The sequence below is a fragment of the Nymphaea colorata genome, chromosome 7, assembly GCF_008831285.2.
Source record: "Nymphaea colorata isolate Beijing-Zhang1983 chromosome 7, ASM883128v2, whole genome shotgun sequence".
Classification (NCBI taxonomy): Eukaryota; Viridiplantae; Streptophyta; class Magnoliopsida; order Nymphaeales; family Nymphaeaceae; genus Nymphaea; species Nymphaea colorata.
Window position 1 is genome coordinate 17917740 of NC_045144.1, and position 19246 is coordinate 17936985.

At 39.6% G+C, this 19246-nt stretch overlaps 2 protein-coding genes across 2 annotated transcripts; one reads left to right on the top strand and one right to left on the bottom strand.

The window, feature by feature from the left end:
* Window positions 1–8148: 8148 nt before the first annotated feature.
* Window positions 8149–11357, top strand: LOC116258105 (trihelix transcription factor ASR3). The gene is made up of 3 exons (XM_031635226.2): window positions 8149–8934; window positions 9067–9108; window positions 10701–11357. Exons 1-3 carry the CDS (start codon window positions 8310–8312, stop codon window positions 10985–10987), a joined length of 954 nt encoding a protein of 317 aa, XP_031491086.1. The 5' UTR covers window positions 8149–8309; the 3' UTR covers window positions 10988–11357.
* Window positions 11358–12616: 1259 nt separating this feature from the next.
* On the bottom strand, window positions 12617–16042 carry LOC116258053 (uncharacterized). Its single transcript, XM_031635130.2, has 2 exons — window positions 15516–16042; window positions 12617–13723 (listed from the first exon to the last, which is right to left on the bottom strand). The coding sequence occupies exons 1-2, from the start codon at window positions 15867–15869 to the stop codon at window positions 12827–12829; spliced, it is 1251 nt and encodes a 416-aa protein (XP_031490990.1). The 5' UTR covers window positions 15870–16042; the 3' UTR covers window positions 12617–12826.
* Between the last annotated feature and the right edge of the window lie 3204 nt (window positions 16043–19246).

Below are 19246 nucleotides of genomic sequence, written 5' to 3' on the forward strand. Positions count from 1 at the left end.
TGTTGAGCTTGAGATCGACTCGATTAAGGTTTGATAAACTCGTAAACTCGTTTGAATATATCGACTTGGATTAAGGCTCAAGCTCGCCTCGGCAGTTACGTGTTAAGCTCGAACTCAACTCGATTATTTGAAGGAGTCAACTCATGAACTCGAGCTCAACTTGTTAAGCAAATGGCTCAACTCGAACTCATTCACGAGCCGAGCTTTACTGGTTATAACTTGTTTAGGGGCTTGAGTGGACCTACCGTAGGTCCTTCAATGCGGGTGTTGCGGTCACCATCATTTGTAACCCAGATGAAATAAGATACTACAACATGATAATGGCCGAGATTTGAACCTCATATCAAACTGATCCGATTCAGTGGCTGATTCAAAAAGGACGCATGTCAATAAATTTGCCAATATTTCTTAAAACAGTTTAGTAACTTTCTTATTCTTGATCATTTTTTTATGTCTTTACGTTTTATTTCTTTAAAAAAATGAATTTTAATATGTTTTCCGATCCACAACCGATTCAACTGAATTGGTGAACCGGCCGATTCCTCAAATCTTCGGTTTCGTTCAAGAACGGACATTTATACACTGGATGGAAGTTGACATCTTAATATAATTAAAAATAACTGCTATTTTTTCAAATCTCAATATTTGGTAGTTTATAAGATTTTGGAATCCTGCATTTAAGACATTCATGATATTTTTTACAGAAACTCTTGAGCTCAATTAATATAGTGAGTGACATAAAGCTCCTAAATTATTGGCTCCTAGTTAATTACGTGGTCTACAAAGCCAATCCCCTAAAAAGGTTCCACATGAACAAGAAACAAAAGCATTGCATAGTTCTTTGGGTCCCATTCAGATATAAGAGCTCCAAATTCACCACCCAGGAAGAAATGAATAATGAAATTGATTGACATGAGGCATCTAATAAAAATTATTGTAGGTCTATGATGCATCAATCAACCGAGGGCCCCTCATGGCATTGGATCTAAGCTGGGACCCTCTTTGGGTCACAAATGTTCCGAAAATAACCGGGTCATATCGGTCCGAATCCATAATCCACAGTGCAAGCAGCACATGCAAACTAACCTGGATTTGGATCGTACTGAATCAAACACAAAAGATCTATATGGAAACACGTGTAAAGAGATTTACGGCCTAAGCGTAAGCGTATCCGAGCTACGCAACTCAAATTTGGTATCGAACTCTTGACCTCCTTCAACTTAAAGATACGTCTCAGTAGAGACATCATATAAAAAGAGAAGTCAGAGGGCTGATACAATTAGTGAGCTAGAAGGGTTAAAAGTTTTAGCTAATCTAATATGTGCAGCCAAGGTAGGACCTGCATGGGCCCTAGTCCAACCTCAAAAAAAGAATTTTTACGTGTAAATTTTAAAAAAGATTTCACTTGTTTTATATAAAAATTTTAAAAAATGATATTTCAGAGCTACTCAAAATTTCAAAACTTTAATTTGGTCTTTTTCATGAAAAATTTCTGGCTCTGCCCCCTGAATATCTGAACATGAAATGTCAAATCTAAGATGCTATTAATCTGGATCCCGAAGTGTGAAACCCAAGATATTATTTATCTGGATCTCAAAGTGTCAGACTGGAGTTGTTTATCTGAATCCGAACCTGGTCCAACATTATAAAGTTTACCTTATCCAATATCTGCATGTCCCTTACTCTAGGGATTCAAAAATGAAATAACATGTATATCAGATCATGAGATATTGTCTCACTGTACCAAATTTGTTGGGACATGGCAGGTGCGCTGTCTCTATTCATTAATTTAGCCTTATGATTTGTAAATGTTCTTCCATTAGGAAATCAACAGCTTGACCTAATTTGAGATTTATTAACTAAATATTAGCTCTAGTGATAGCATCGGGGATTTCAACCCACTCCTTAGTCAATTTTTGTACTAACGTCAACTGATTAGATTTGAATCTTGATCGGTATCTAATTTATCGGATATCCACATATTCGGATTAAAATGCAAATAAATGAATATAAGTCTGCGCCGTATTTGATTCCGATTTTTGAAATTCGTAATTGGATCCACTTTGTGATTTCATATTTGGATCAAATTCTGCATCTTGATATGCCAAGAACCGAGTTTCAAAACATATGGACACTGACTATAAGAAAATTTAACTGGCCACATTGGGGCTCATTATTTGATCGGATGTTTATTTGAAGTCAAACTCGAATCTGGATCTGATTAATGTTATTTCTTAAAACCAAATCCAAACCAATTTTTTAATGAGACGTTGAATATATATATATACGACTTATTTAAAGCGGTTTAGTCAAATGTTCGATCTGACGTTAACGTAGCTAAGCTTTGGTTCACATTTAAAAAAAAATGATACCATTTGCAATGACTCATCTAAAACTGATGTCCAAGCTTGGGCATTAGGCCGGCCGGGCCCGATAACAAGTCGGGCCCGGGCGCAGCTCGACTTGCAAAACCCGAGCCCAGTCTACGCCTGACTCGGTTAAACTTAAAACATACTTTTAAGTATAAATAATATATAAATATAATTAATTGTAATAAAATATTATAAATATATGTATATTAATAAAATTTTAAAAAACCAATTATCATGCCCGAAACGGGTTTATTGGGCCTACTTGGGCCGGCCCGATAATTTATCGGGCCTGTTCGGGTCCCTTTTTCCCGGTTTCGAGCCTAAGCCCGAGTTGGGTCGGGTACCAGGTATTTGACGGTGGCCCAGCCAGATGCTCAGATGTAAGTTTTGGGTGAATAAAAGGAGTACTTCATCCTATTATCCAAGAAAAGACCTAAAGCGCTCATGCGCTTCAACTTGTCATCCATGACCCCTTTTTGTAGTACAAGGGTTTGAACGTTGAAGCCACCGACACTAGAACCAAAGACTAGCTACCATCGGCCCAAACTATTGCACCAACCTCCTCGAGGATAAAAAAAGTTGGCATATAATTTTCTTAAAGCGATCCGACCTATTTTCAAAGGTTCTCTAAGCTCTATGGGGCCCAATCTTAATTTGCTGCGGCAAGGAAATTGGGATTAAAAGAAAAAAAAAGGCAAATTATAAATAAAGAACCATAAAAATTGTTTAAGACAATTAAAGGATGTAGGGCAAAGGATTTAGAAGGTGTATTAAGAGATGGTGAAGCACATGGAGCTGCCCTTTTGAGATACATAAGCAGTCACGTCGAAGCAGCTGGCTCATGTTACCAAGATCCTGCGTCTTTTAATAATTGAAATTTCATGGGAGTAGATACCAGCACAACCCTTTTTCCATTAAAGCTCTCTCTCTCTCTCTCTCTAACCAAGAAATGTGGCCCTGTTGCAATTGATGGCAACGTTGCATTTGAAGTCTTGAAATGGAAACTACTTTTCCACCGTAAAGTTTGCATCTCTTTATATATATATATATATATATATATAGAGAGAGAGAGAGAGAAAGAGAAAAATTAGTGAAGAACATTTAGGTCGAGAATAAAGAATAGACTCGTTGATTTAAGAAAAAAAAAACTGTTTTAAATAAATTATAAACATCTTAATATGTTTGTAAAGATTATTTTGATATAAAACATGCTGATTCACGTTGTTTAATAAAAAATGTTGACTTTTTTTTATTATAAAAAGACCATTAAAGTCTAAGAAATGACCAACTTAGTACATGTCGTGCATCAACCCATTCTTAGATTGTAAAAAAAATTAAAAATTAAAATCAAGGGGTTTGGTTTTTATCTGTGACTTAAGTGTCTAGTTTTTACTTATATATATATATATATATATATATATATATATATATATATATATAATAAATGATGATTTTGACCATCCAAAGTTACTTTTCAACCATTTAACTAAGTTTTTCATCTCAAAAAAATTAATGGTTGAGAGAAAAAATAAATTAATATTCATGACAAAAATATTCATCATTTTTTTTCTCTTTAACCGCTCATTATGTTGGATCCACTCATTATGTTGGATTGGAGGTCTTTGATTAGAGTATTGGGTGATTTTGAAAAACTAAAGTCACCATTCAATTTTTCTCGATCTTTTCTCTCTCTCTCTCTTTCTCTCTCTCTCTCTCTCTATATATATATATATATATATATAAAATGCCAGCTCCAACAAAATCAAATCACTGGATAAGGTTTTAAAGTGCCATATGTGACCAAAATGATATAAATTCTCTCTCTCAGTCTCTCTCTCTCTCATCAACCAATCAGCGTCCCATATAGACATGATCATGTGACATTGATAAGCCAAACACTGCAAAAGAAACCAACCACTATTTCCCAACTTCCATCATAAAACACATGATGCTTGATTCTCTCTCTCTCTCTCTCTCTCTCTCTATAGATGTCAAGTTTAACTGGTAGGGCATCGCATTATTCCCTGTGTATCTGACTGATCGTGCGCACTTGCCAACTCCGCATTACATTTGTGACGAGCATTTTTGGCACATCTCACGTGCTTCAGCGACCATCTTGTGCCCCAAATAGTGGTTGGACAAAGGGCACACCCCAAGAAAAAAGAAAACTAAGAGAGAGAAAGAGGTTCCCTCAAGTGGGTCACTCAAACAGAGGCCATGACATCCAATATTTGCCCCCACGGTGCCCCCACACTTGGGCCCCAAAAGATATGGATGCCAATGTGTCAGATATATCTCATTACCGACTCGGTTTCGGCAATGTATAGGTTGATCCTGTGGCGCAGCCACATGTGGGTTAGGGTGGGCAGTTGCCCACTCCAGTTCTTAAAATTTGTTTACTTTTACATTGAAAATTTGAATATTTATTTTTATAAAACATATGCCCCTCCAACGAATTTTTTTAGCTCCTTCACTGAGTTGATCATTGACATGGCTAATCGATGCTTACCGCCTTCGGTTTGTGATTGGCAGGCAGCCGGTCATTGGTTAGCGTGATGTGAGCATAATTGATTCGAGCGAAAATATACTAACTGACATATATTGGGTATTATAATTTTCTTAATATGATAATAATTTAACTTTTAAGTATGTTATCGTCATTATTGACTTTAGCAATACGAAACATCAATACAAGTGGCGCTTGTTTTCTAACTATTGTGCTTTTATAATGTCAAGATCATGTACATCCCCCACAAGGGCTTGTGTATAAAATAAGGTAAGGAATATTAGGTCACCTTTGCTCACCTTTAACAATGTAAAACGTCACTAACTCCTTTCATTTTTAGAAGATTGGTGCACTATAATTAGTGCAACAACAAGTCTGCCAAGAGCATTTGTGGTCTATGGACGAGAACAAATATGTAATTGTTCAATTAAAGGGTCTTAAAATAGTTATTTTATGTGTTTATGTTAAGAACTTTTTTTATTTAGGAGTGGAGTTTTGTAAATTCTAGAAATAATTTCATTTTGGGCCTACCATTTGCTCATGGTTTAAAAAAGAAAGAGTTTTTTTTGTATTTTTCTTGATAAGGGCCACACTTTTCTTTTCAATTGTCAAATATGGAGCTGAACTGAATTTTTTGGAGACACAGACAGCATTAGCTGCAATTTTTTTTTTTAAATATCATCCTCTATCACTTAATCACATTCCCAAAATTCACTCCTAGCCTTTATTGACAATTTTTATAAAAGTACAGCCTTTTTCAAGAAAATCTCAAAAGCTGGCTACTTTTCTTGAAATCTCCAGCAAAGATAGACCCAAAAATAAACATTTCTCTAACTTTTAAGTTTTTAAGAATATGATTTTCTATGCATTTAGCTGTTTTCACTCCCATCCTTTATTGACAATTTTTATAAAATGTGCAGCCATTTTTCAAGAAAATCTCAAAAGATGACCACTTTTCTTGAAATCTCCAGCAAAAGGTAGACCCCAAAATAGGCACTTCTCTAAGTTTTAAGTTTTAGGAATATGATTTTCTATGCATTTAACTGTTTTCACTCCCATTCTTTATTGACAATTTTTATAAAAAGTGCGGCCATTTTTCAGTAAAATCTCAAAAGATGGCTACTTTTCTTGAAATTTCCAGCAAGAGGTAGACCCAAAAAAAAAAAGACATTTCTCTAAGTTTTTAAGTTTTAGGAATATGATTTTCTATGCATTTATCTGCTTTCCATCTGCCCCAATTTTATTGTTACACAAAGTTAGTTCACCACAAGGGAGCATGAAATAGAAATGTGAGGCCAAAGAAGACAAAAATTTGGGTTGGAAAGGTTGAGGGACCATCCCATTGAATGATATATATGCCATGGAAAAAGTTAGGGGGGCACTTCCTAAAGGGAAGGGGGGGCCATGCCCTAGGACCGCGTACACGTGTCGTGCGCTCGTGAGGTCCCCACAATGTCACAAGATAGTCGTGACCCCCGCAATGTGGCGCAATTGAGTCACAAGGCACGTGCCTTTCCGGCCACATTTTTTTTTTTAGGGGCAGATGAGTTAAAGCACAACTTATGTGACCATTGGAGTCCAAGTGCAAATCACCTAATCTTCATAATTAAGCAATTAGGCGGCTCGGGACGCAACCCCGAAATGACGAAAATGCCCAAGCAATCTGCTTTCCATTGTTTTCCCCAATGTTTCTTCTTTTCCTTTTTAATCTCATAGTGGGGTGTGGTAGACTAGAAAAATTGACTGGAGGGTACTTCTTTAAAGATACTTAAATCTGGTGGGACACTTGTATATATATATATATATATTTAAGATTACTATTTAAAAATAAAGAACTTTTAAGAGACTAGTGTGGGCAACTGCCCACACTAGTCACTATGTGGTATATTAGCACCTTCCAAATTGGTGGTTTCGGGCCCATTCCATCCATTGAAAGCTTGAAACCCATTGGGTTGGACCACCCATGACAATGTTGGACATGTCTGGAAGCTGAAATTACAATCTTACCGGAGTTTTTAGAGCGCTTGTTCACAGTAGCGGAGCTACATATAGGTTGGTATTGGCAGTTGGCCATGCTAGCAACAAAATTTTTATTTATTTTTACATAGATTTTTTATAATTATTTACTTATTTATATAGGTTGTGCCCCTTCAAAAAGGAGATAACAGTGCCCCGTAGCCAAAAATTTTTTACTCCAGTTGTTCGTGCAAACAAAACAGTTCTTTGATTGTTTCGCCTTCATGTTTGTTCTGGCCAAGATTTCAAATCGTGACACAAAATCGCTCGTGTTAGCGATGAACAAGTTTGATTTCGCTACTTTATATCATGGTTTTGTTGTTTGGAAAGATGGGAAAGTTGAAAAATCATATAATAATTGACACTTAGAAATGAACTTTTGGCATGAACATAATTTGATTGACTCATCTATGCTACTCATTAAGCATCCCTTAGAGGAAGAGGTGCCTCCCATTGCCCAAGTTTGGATCCACAACAAAGTGCAAGAAATAAAGAGAGAAGCTCTTTTGCCTTAATAAAAGCGAAACCACTTTTTCTGGTGCTACTTAACTTGCTAGCCCAAGGCCCTCCCTCTTTAACTGCTTCAAGCATCTGCTCCAGTCCAATGAATTTAACTAATTTTTGGGATAGATGTATGAAACAGTAACACAATATTACTGAGCAAGGTCCCAGAGTCAATAGCTGAAAAAACTAAACTTGGAAGCGCTAATTTCGAAAAAAAAAAAAACCTGAAACCATACAAAGTTGGGTCTTCTATAATTGGCCTATCAAAATAGCATGGCTCTTGACAAAATAAACTTAATTGTACTTCATTAGGACACGCAACCCAAATTACCAATTTAGTCATTTAAGGGCTAAGGGGTGGGGTCGAGTCCGAAGAAAGCAAATACGGATGCTCTAAGGGCAAATTGGAGATAGAATTTTAGCGCGAGAAGGAGAAGGGGGGGGGGGTCATAGTGGGGTGCCCTATCGCGCCCATAAAGAGAAAGCGATATTTGTGTGGATCTTTATGGAGAAGGTCCTTTAATAACGTTATGTCCTTCAAAATATCGAAATCAATGACTAATGAAAGAAAGAAAAATTGAGACCCTCCCCCACCTCACAACCCCTTCAACCTTTGGAAAAAAAAAATTATTTAACTTTTATTGAAATCAAAAACCCTAGATTTGATTCTTCATAATCAAAACACCAAAGTTTTTTGGAGGAAACCTCAAACCCTAAGATCCCCTCCCTCTCCCTCACTTTCTCTTTCTCTCTCTATATCTCTCCATAAACTCCCCAAAGGGCCAAGCTTTTGAGATCTCCTTAGTCCTTCTTCCCCTCCCTACAAAAGGGGCATCTTCCTTCCTCTTAACGGCGCCGTTTGAACGCCGTTACGAGGAACGCGGGATAAAGGGGAACGCCGTTAGGCCAGAATGGGGAACGGGGGGCCAGATGGGGAGGGCTTGACCGCTGGGTCACAGTCGGGGAACGGCGGGGAGGAGAATAAGCCACCGAGGCTGCCCCGGTGGACGAGGCAGGAGATCCTGGTGTTGATCCAGGGGAAGAGGGACGCCGAAGGGAGGGGGCGGAGGGGAGGAGGAGGCGGCGCCGGCGGCGTGGAGCCGAAATGGGCGGCGATATCGGCGTACTGCAGGCGGCACGGAGTGGACCGGGGGCCGGTGCAGTGCCGGAAGCGGTGGAGCAACCTCGCCGGGGACTACAGGAAGATAAAGGAGTGGGAGAGGAGGGGAGGGGAGAGTTTTTGGGTGATCCGGAACGACGCCAGGAGGGAGCGGCGGCTGCCGGGGTTCTTTGATAGGGAGGTGTACGACATGCTCGACGGTGGCGCCGCCGCTGCGAAGGCGGCGGTGGTGCCGGTGCCGATGGAGACGATATTTGACAGCGGGAGGCCTGCTGCGGCGGATGAGGGTTTGTTCTCCGATTTTGAGGCGTCCGGGCATGAGGACGCGGAAGATGGTAGCCCTGAGGCGACTCCACTGACGCAGGTTAAGGTCGAGAGCCCGCCATCGCCGACGCCGGCCGTGCCGATTAGTTCTGGTGCGCTTCCTCATCTCGTTCCTGCCATCGTCCTCTTCTTTATTTGTATTTTAATTTCGCTTCCTGGTGGGAATTCGAGATACCCCTCGTAACGACTTTGACCCATCCTTTTGTTTTCCGTTCTTGTTGCAGGAAATCATCTTCAACCATCTTTCTTGAGGTGTTTTGATCCAGGTAAGCTTTGAATTGTAGATCTGAATATGTTCTGGAACTTTTCAGTCTAGGTTTTCGTTACTGTTCTCTTGGTGAAGTTTATCTGTTCTTGCTACCTTCTCTCTCTCTCTCTCTCTCTCTCTCTCCAACTGCTTGACTTCGGAACTGTTGAATTTCTATTATGATGATTTTTTCCTTTTGTTCCATGTGTGAGAAATCATAAATTTTTGTTTCTTCTATTCGGCGATTGTGGTTGTGTTCTGCTGTGAGTTGTCTTTCTTTAAAGAGCTTTCAGATAAGATGCTTTGTGGGCACTATTTGACGGGGACGGAAATCATAGAGCCAAGATACCAACTTTTTGTATCTCAGGCTGTCTGCAGTAAGATGAAAACTTTTCCTCTTAAGACTACGATTCGTCTAAACTGATCGACTCAACTCACTTGTTGTTTCCCAGAAAACTTACCTGTGTGGGATCCAGAAACCTCTGGGTCTACTACGTTATAGACGTTTTTTCACATAATGCAATCTTGTAAGTATGATCTTATAGTTGATTTTGTAGAAAAGGTGTCCTAAACCATTTTTCCCAGCGTTCGAGAGCACCAACGGCTTGGGTAACTCCAAACCTTGTTTGTCGAAGACAAAAACTTTGTAGAAAATCCGTTGGGATAAAGTATATAAGCCAACAGATAGTCTACATGCCCACTTTAAGTCGAAGATGCTTGTTTTTTCTTGAGAGGTCTGAATCTGTCTGGACATGCTCTTTTAGCTACATACACACACTCTCTCTCTCTTATATGAAGAGACTGCAATGAAATTTCATCCGATTCTAGTCTTATTATGGATGATGTACGTAATTCGTTTGTGAGCTGGTATCTTGAGCTCACTTATGTTTAAAGCAACAATTGAAACGAAAAGCTTAGGGGAATCCTTTACAGTGCTTGAAGTGGTCGCTTTCTGCAGGAAACCATCATGTGAGGCCAAGAAACATGGTCCTTAAATGCAATTCTCGCCTTCTGTGATCCTAAAATAACTGCAACTCAATGTGAAGCACATCTGTTCCCATTAAGTTTCCCTGCGTGATCCTTCTGTTCCCATTAAGTTTCCCTGCGTGATCCTTCTGTTCCCATTAAGTTTCCCTGCGTGATCCTTCTGTCCCCATTAAGTGTTCCTGCACGAAACGTTCTGTTTGTGTCACATGACGATTGCAGGTGGACATTGTTGGGCAATATGGTCCTTCTGGATCATTTTTCTCAGGTAACAATGATAAGAAGGGACTGGTAACTGTGACTGAAGGTAGAAGAAAAGGTTTTACCATCAAATAGATGCTGAATTTTGACTCCCATAATTTTGCCGCTGTATATACAAGTTCGTAGTTAAAAATTGCCGATAATGAATCCATCTGACATGTCTAACTGGACACTTTTTGTGTAAAAGCTGCCTTACTTTAGGACTTGCTTTGTAGTTCTACGAATTGCTTTGTATTTCCATTCTTCCTGGTGAGCATTTCTCCAATTCCTGGACCGTTTCAGTTTTTTGATCTGATGGAGGTAGTTTATTGCTTATGCTTCAAAAAGGTGATGCGCTTTTAACTTCTCCAAGTTATTATCATGCAGGTGCTCCAGCAGAGCAACAAACGACCATGAACCCTGAGAAAGGGTCCACATCTCAGGCTGGACAAAAACGGAAACAGCCGATCTCTGAGGATGATGGCGAGACAAATGTACAGGATAGATTGATTGAAATTCTGGAAAGAAACAGCAGAATGCTCACTGCCCAACTTGAGGCACAGAATGTAAACTCCCAATTAGACAGAAATCAAAGGAAGGATCACACTGACAACTTGGTTGAGGTTCTGGGCAAGCTCGCTGATGCACTCGGCAGAATTGCGGATAAGTTGTAATGCCTGCCAAAGCTGCCAACCTGTGACATCCCATTTTTATGCTAGAATTAGAACGCCCGCACCTGCACATTATTATAAAGCTATATGCACAACATCAAACTCCAGCTCAACATAACGACTGGGGGTAATGCTGCTGAGAACACCGTTTTCTCTCCTACTTGCAAGCCTCAGAAGCTGGGATTATCTGTAGAAAAGTCAATAAGCTACTGGAAAATGGAAAATTAATTGGTAAGTCCACTGTTCAAAGGTTGTATTTATAATTTGCCAGCATTGGTTCTATTTTTGAAATAAGGCGGCATTATTGTAATGTTCAGGTTGATTGGAGACGGAACATTTTAGATCTTAACAGGATCTTTGTGGTTTTGTAATACATCCATTGTTTGCAAAATCGTTTCCTCTGTATCTATAAACCATGGCGATTTCTGTTGCACATGCAGCTCATCGAAAAGTAGACTCTGTTACCGGGTATTAATATTAGAGAATGCAAACCAGATATATGCTGTATCAGCTGGGTGAGCAGTGTTTTAATTTCATCGCTAGGTTTTGCCCAAGAGTATTTGATTAAAAAAAGTTCTCTTGGGAAAGGATTTGGAACTCGTTTCCAAAAGTTACAGGGCAAGGGATATAACTCAGCGGTAGAGTGTCACCTAATGAGCTTCTTTTTTTTTCTGTGAAGATGTAAACAATTGGAAGAGGGAATGCGAGAGAATTTGATGTTGCTGTGTTATGAATAGCATTTGTGACAGCAACTCCTTGTTTGACGTTTTATTACTTGACACAAACAGCTTACAATGATGTTTTCAAAAGTATCGACTGTGCTTGTGTTTCTGCTCATTGGTTGCTGTCTGACTGATCTCAATTTGACGTATAAATCAATGTGCTAAAAAATTCCTGATACAGTATCTTGGGTACAGGAAATTGTGAAAAAACATAAATTGTTCAGAGGGATACCAACAGGAGCATGCCTTACCTGTTACCTCTACCTCCTTTATCATACGTCGCAGTATACCGGATCAACGTTTGACACCTTGAAACTCAAGTCCACCCTCCATTTAGGCAAATTTTCACATTCTATTATTCTCAATTCTCAAAGCATGTATGTTGTATTCCTAGCTAGGACAAGAAGACCTGGGTTGGAATTTAATTCACACAGATGCTACAATTAAGCACTGAATACAAGGTAGAGAAGCAGTGGCACAGTGCTGACGAAGGGACAGGAAATCATTCAAGGGCAATGCTGAGGAGCTGCACTTATTCTCTTTCCACTGTCTCTACACAGTGTACACACTGCCTCTAGGATCCAGGCCTACGTCACGCCTGGGTGTAGAGACAGTGACGCACCTTCAATTCAACTCAGAAGGATCACAACCTGTGGGTGGAGCTCGACCAGCTACTCTACACCCACTACAACCCCATATCAATGCAAGGGGCAGGCAATTGTGATTTGTAAGTTTTGCAACGAAAATTAACTAAATCAGGGTATGGTAAATTGGCACCTACTAGGATTCCAAGCCTAACATGCAAGAAAAAGTGGTGATGGGTATGGTAAGTAGGCACCTTCTGAACTCCCAATTCTAACATGCAAGAAAATTGGTGGCGTCTAGTAACGCAAATACTTTGCAAAGAGTATAATCAAAAGCTGATTCTACTATGGTCAACCATTTAAAAGCCTTCACAGCACAATAGTGGAAGCCTCACCAAGCAAATGTAGTACCTGACGTCATGATCCTTGTGCTGGATCCAAGCTCGCAAGCTTGACAACAACCAGTAAAGAAAACAAACATAGACTACAAAGGATTCATCAGATGCTTCTACGGAACTCGAATGAAAAGCTTCCATTCATGAGACAGAATCATCAGAAGAAGCTCTCGACCGATAATGGCGCCCCACCTTGTGAATGCCTCCAAGCTTCTCAGCAGAGGAAGTTTCAAGTTCGTCCTCCTCCATTGGACATGCTTCACCTTCTCTGGCGTCAGATGCCGCCATACCAACAGGCCGAGGGGCCTGTGGACCAGGACCATTCTGATCGCCCTTTGTTTCATCCTTGACCATTGAGGCAGAATTTTGGGGCTTCTTCCTCGGGGTAAAAGTTACAGACTTTGGAAGCGCTGTCATTGTGCTTCCCGACTCTTCTCGTGAACTGGCTGTCTGCTTCACCGTCTCAGAAAATTCTTGAAAAGCGCGGAGATTAGAGGCATCATCATCTTCAGTTGACCAATCCAGTGTGTAACAAACGTACTTTGAAGGATTTCTTACATAGTCAGGGACCCGCCGAGAGCCTTGAAGCTCCGCATCATCGGCAACTTCATTCGGAGTTGTGAATATTCCCGAGTCATCAGTACCAGAGCCATGTGGTTCGAATTCCTTCTTTGTATTGCATCCTGCATCAAATCTGACGCGTTTTCTGGGCTTGGGGTCTGAGCCGTCGTCTTTCCTTTTCAATATAGATTTAACGTTTGCCGCTTCAGCTGTTTGCTTCTCAGGACTAGTCATATCATGATAAGGATGAGAATTGAGACTGGCAACTACATCTTGGTCATCTTCTCTCAGTCTGGCCCTTGCTGCAATATGATTCGCACGAGGATCTCCTCCAGCACTCCTGCCTTCTTCTAATGAATCAGGAAGTACGTTATGATAGTTTACACGAGGACCATACTCATTAACCTCATTCATGTAGACACGTTCGCCTGCACCTTCCCTACCCACAGCCACCTTGTCATATTCATCTTCTTCAGCCTGCAGGAAGCATAAGCAAGAATTAGCAAGGAGCTAGTTAAGTTGGAACTACTGACCAAGAGCTGAAATTTCCCGAAGCAATTAAACCAGAGGGCAATGGCTAAAAACACACCCGATAGAGAGACATGCAAAATGAATTACCCAGCACCAAAGAGATGAGAAGCTGACCAGATTAAAAAAGGAGAAAAGAAAGGAAAAACACGAGAATGCATTTAAAATGTCCTGTAGGTTATCTTCGACAAGCAATAACAAAATATTAATAACCATAATAAAGGATACGATGTCTGCTGTGGCCCAGTGGTGTCTAGGCAATAAACATTCATTGTATAGAAGGGCAGCACAGATAGAATCGAAGCACAAGCTTTCTGCCCACACAGTTTTGGATTTCAAAAGACAAAATTCGAAGAAATCATTCTTAACCGATGCAAATCCACAGATAAGAACGAAGTTTGCTTACATAAACATGCAGTACTCGGACATCAGAAGAAGCAGTCTAAAAAAACACGGCTTAATTTTCAAGAAACATGCAACTGAATATGTAAAAACATAGTGTCTGCATCTTCCATGCTGAAAACATATGCTGCTGAATGTATAAGAACCTAATGGCTACACCTTGTGTTACAGAAGCTGAAAATTATTGGCATTCTTGTTTCACCAGGATCACGTGTGATCCTCATAAGAACATAAGGAACCATGTTAAGAGAACAGTTTTAATGAAAATCTGTTCCTAAGCTCCATATGTTTCCATATAACAGCAATGATGATGGCATATGCTTCCTCTCTGTTTGAGACACAAATGTATACTTCTTCACAGCAAACATTAGAGAAAGAATTGGCTCTCACGCAACAGACCCAGTGAACGTTACCATTACAAGTATCACATTATGTGATTTCCATAGTTAGAGAGATGCACATTCATTTATTTGACGAGCACCAGAACCATGAACCGAAACAATTACATAAGTGCAGGACTCCTAAAATATGGTGACATATAAATACTACGAAATCACCATGAGCCTTCCCATTTATCTGTAAGATAGAGAAATATAAAGACCACGAATATCACTATAGCCATCCAATAGAAAAGGTAAATGACAATTATCAGCTTTACTTAATTCCTTTAAAAAAAATAAACATCTTTGTGAGGGCTTAGACGTCACGTAGTCCTCAAATCTTCACATCCAGGAGCTCCATAAGTGCATAAACACAATGGGAAATACATTCGAATTGGAACACAAAAGTCACTTGCCAAGTTATGGAAAAAAACACAATAAGCACATACCCAAGAAACTGAACCCAATATTCAAGGAACACTCCCGACAATTCGTCGGATATTCTGCAGAACGGTTCCTCAAGAAGTAATCCACCTTGGCATCATAAAGATGGTGCAAACTCATCCAATTGGGTGCATGTCTAAAGCAAAGTACTTCAAATCCAAACAACACAAAGAGCGTGTCGACAACCACAAGGAACGAGATCAAACTAGCAAAAAAGCTCATCAAAACGCGCATCATCGAGAATCTAACGCCTCAATAACCTGCAAAACAAATACCCTCTTACCAGGAACCAAGACGAAATGAAAATATGAAACAAGCAAAATAACGAATAAAGAAAAAATATAACAAAACTTCCAGGAAAGATAACCTAAAATCGGCCAAACTGGTGGCGCTAGGTCTTTCAAAATCAGAAAAAATAAAAATCCACCTCTAATGAAATCAGAAATACCAAAATCCCAATAACAGCGAATCGGAGGAACAAGAGTTCCAAAAAGGAAGGTGAATCGAAAAATCACCTCCTGATCGAGAGTCGAGTCCAATCCGATTGCGGACCGCACCTGCCCGTCTTCGCCCTCGTCCTCACCCCCCTCCTCCTTTTCATCGTCACCATCTTCGTCCAAATCGTCGCCATCATCCGACAAGTCGTCCTCGAAACCCCTGAATTTCTTGCATCTTACCTTTCGGAGCCCTTCGAAGCAAGAGGAGGACGGCGTCTCGTCCCTCTCCTCCGCGGGCGCATCCCGCTTCCACTCCCTCCTCTCTACGGCGTCGTCGCTGAGCGTCCATGGCGAGGACGAGATAACGGAGGGGATAGTCTGCAACAGCGAGCCGAAGACCCTGTCCACCCTCGCCTTGAAATCGTCAGCCATAGCTGCTAAGGTAAGGCGGACGACCGGTGGGAAACCAACGCCTCCGGTACCCAAACAGGAGAAAGGAAAGGAAGATTGGAAAAGGAAGGTCGCTTCAGATTTTGTTTAGCTCTCGAGATCGGATTCCGACTTAGGGCTGCACAGTGTGCACTCTGCAGCACCGCCTTTGGAGGGCCACAAACGGATCGGGTATCATCAATTAATCTTGTCTGGATTTTATCTGAATTGTTTTTTGGATAATTAAAAAACACGCTCAACTTTTTAATATGTGGATTTTGTACCCCAAATACTTGTCATCATTTTATGAAGAACATGTTCAACTTTTCAATGGTTTGGATTTTCATTTCTTCTATGTTCAATGGAAGTACAAACCAATTACATATATTGAGAGCCAAAATTTGTCATTGCCTAAACAAAATTTAAGGGTTGTTTGAATGTTGTTCTACAAAACATAATGGATAGAATGTTATGTCTTCCACACCATTATCTAGTTCTTGCAGACAATGGTGTTCTCTATTCATTATTGGTTTTGTTTGCACAATGAGCTGAGCTAATTCGGGCTCGATTTGAACTCTTTCGAGAAAACTTGGCTCGTGCTCGACTACTTTATAAACGAGTCGAATTCAAACTTACAAAGATACTTGAAATGGTAAACAAGCCCAGTTCATGTTTCAGGAACTCGACTCGTTTATATTCGACTCGACTTGCAAACCGGTAATCCGTATAGTACTGCCAAAACCACTGGTTTTAACTTTTAGAGTAAAAACAAATTTTCACAAGTTACATGAGTTAAACACTTACACAAGTTAAACGAGTTAATGCTTACACGAGTTAAACAGGTTAAACGAGTTGATTCAAGCTCAATTTTGTATAGTCGAGTCGAGCTCAAGCTTGCTATAAGGAGCTCGACTCGAATTTGAGCTGCTTTTTGAGCCGAGTTTAGCTCGAGCTGGCCAAGTTCGGGCTCAACTCGGCTCGTGTGCAGCCCTAAATATGTTTGTTTTGTCCCGTGTTTATGTCTTCCATGTTCTGCACTAATGGAACACTAGTGTTTATTATGTCTTCCATGTTCTGCACTAATGGAACACTAGTGTTTATTATGTCTTCCATATTCTGCACTAATGAAACACTAGACCGAAGCTTTACCAGCTTTCCCTTGCATGATATACAATATGCACCAATGAAGGGTAAAAGCCAATATAACAAGTGTTCCTAAGAAAAACCCAACCCATGAAGTCGTGAGAACATTATCTCATATGACCCGATTTAGAAGGAGAGCTCTTGAGCCACATTTATTATTATGCTAAAAATTTTACTCGTCTTAGCAACATTTAGAGACGAATTTAAATGTGTTGGAATAAATTGATTAAATTAGTTAGTACTCCTATTCTGCAATGAATGGATAATATACATGGGCAATTTCTAATTCTCTTACTATGAAACCAAACAAGAAAATAACTTTGTATTGCAATCTCCCTTAGCAAGTAATTTAATTTTTGTCTATCTTCTTAGTGTCTTATAAATGTTGTTGGACGATGAGAACAGTAACAATAAACTATTTCATAAATTTGACTTAAAGATAGAGGGCAGATACATTTCAATGAATTCGCTTTAATTTTTGAGACAGTTTCATGAATTTTCTATTACCAAATGACTTCTTAATGTGTTTCCTTATTTGGACACACTTAGTACGTGTTTGTCATGCGTGGAATCAACTGTTCAAGTGGGATAACTGGGATTTTGTTCCTAGAAAACATTTTTCTCAGTTGGAGCGTGCACTTTCTCTCTCTCTCTCTCTCTTCTTCTTCGTCTCTTCACAAGCCCCTCTCTCTTCCTCACCTTTCCATGCAGGGCGGAGCCAAGGTAGGGCCAGCATGGGCCCTAACTCCACCTCAATTTTTTTTTTAAAAGAAAAGTTACGTGTAAATTTTTAAAAAAATTCACTTGTTCCATATAAATTTTTAAAAAATGATATTTTGACTGATCAAAATTTAAAAACTTTAATTCTGCATGAAAATTTTTTGGCTATGTCCATGTTTTCATCATGAGACTCGCTCTTGCTCTCTCTCTGCTTATAAAAGAAACCAAGGCACCCATTGGCAACTTGCTGCCCAGACTGCACATTCTGCTGATGTGTCTCTGCTCATGCTTACCAGTTGCCTTAACCCTGCTATAAATTGTTGTACAGTTGGTAGAGTTACAGAGGATAGCAGAAGAAGAAGATATGAGAGAAGAGGAAGAAGGGAGAAGAAGAAAGGAAAGTCGATGGCAAGAGAGAAATCAGTGTCTCTGATTCGGATAGACTAGAGCAACGATAACGTTAGTGGCCTCTCAATCAACTCCTCCCTTTTGGGTGCTCCTCATGTCTTGAGAGAAAGTTACTTGCGCTAGGTGCACCGTGTGCAGTAAAGAATGGAAGGACATTTTGGTAATTTATTAAAAATACCTTTCACGGACTTTTTTTTATTTTTTTTTATTTTTAATTTTATTTTTACAAAAAGTTTTCTTATTCAATATGAACTCGAGGTATTTTAGTCATTAACCAATACGACTCACGAAATTCATGCACCAGTATGACGCATATATCCAACTTCGCAGCTTCTAGGGTTTCTAAATATGCTAAATATGCAAATTTTTCTATCCTTGATTAGTAACCTTGTCCTAAGGCAGGGGCAGAACGAGGGGGCACCTGTCTGGCCATGGCCCCACCCCAATCAATTGAAAAAAAAAATTATATTGAAGAAATTGAAAATTTTTAGTTTTACTTACACTATATGTATTATTTGAATTCGGGTTCAGTTTGGCTCCATCCGAATCTAGAAGTTGGACTGTTTAGCCCGCCCCTAAGAAAAATCTTGGCTCCACCCCTATCCTAAAACATGCCTTGCTTTAAGTTGCACTAAATCTTACATAGTTCTCCTTAAATGCCTTTGATATGGTTTGAAATTGAGATATAACAATATTTGTCCAACAACTTTAATTGTTCCACATTTCCTCCAACTTGTTCATTATGTTTCGCTTGAAAGGACGTAACTTAGTAGGTCGGGCTAGTCGGCATGCAAACTATATATTATCAGTTTGATTTTTGTGGGTATTCAGAGCCTAGGTGCAAAGGAAAATGAACAAATTGTGTTCATGGGCTCTATTCAAATGAAACATGAAAGAGAACCGTCTTAGAGTCAGGCTAATATCCTTAAATTTTGGTCATGTTGGTTATGGAGTCAATAATCATTACTAAAACGGGTTTCTGTTCTTGTGAATTTTGTAAAATTATAAACTTTCTAATGTTTCTCCGTTCATTAAGACCGTGTTTGTGAATTATTTATTGAACTTACTTAGGCAGTTACTTTTAAGTTTTCGAAAGTTTTTATTAAGGG

Bases quoted from the DNA above. Each gene is read 5' to 3' on its own strand.
- LOC116258105 (XM_031635226.2), top strand. From the start codon at position 8,310: ATGGGGAACGGGGGGCCAGATGGGGAGGGCTTGACCGCTGGGTCACAG. The intron at 8,935-9,066 runs GTGCGCTTCCTC...TTCTTGTTGCAG, and splicing joins GGCCGTGCCGATTAGTTCTG to GAAATCATCTTCAACCATCT. The intron at 9,109-10,700 runs GTAAGCTTTGAA...ATTATCATGCAG, and splicing joins CTTGAGGTGTTTTGATCCAG to GTGCTCCAGCAGAGCAACAA.
- LOC116258053 (XM_031635130.2), bottom strand. From the start codon at position 15,869: ATGGCTGACGATTTCAAGGCGAGGGTGGACAGGGTCTTCGGCTCGCTG. The intron at 13,724-15,515 runs GTGATTTTTCGA...TGCTTCCTGCAG, and splicing joins ACTCGACTCTCGATCAGGAG to GCTGAAGAAGATGAATATGA.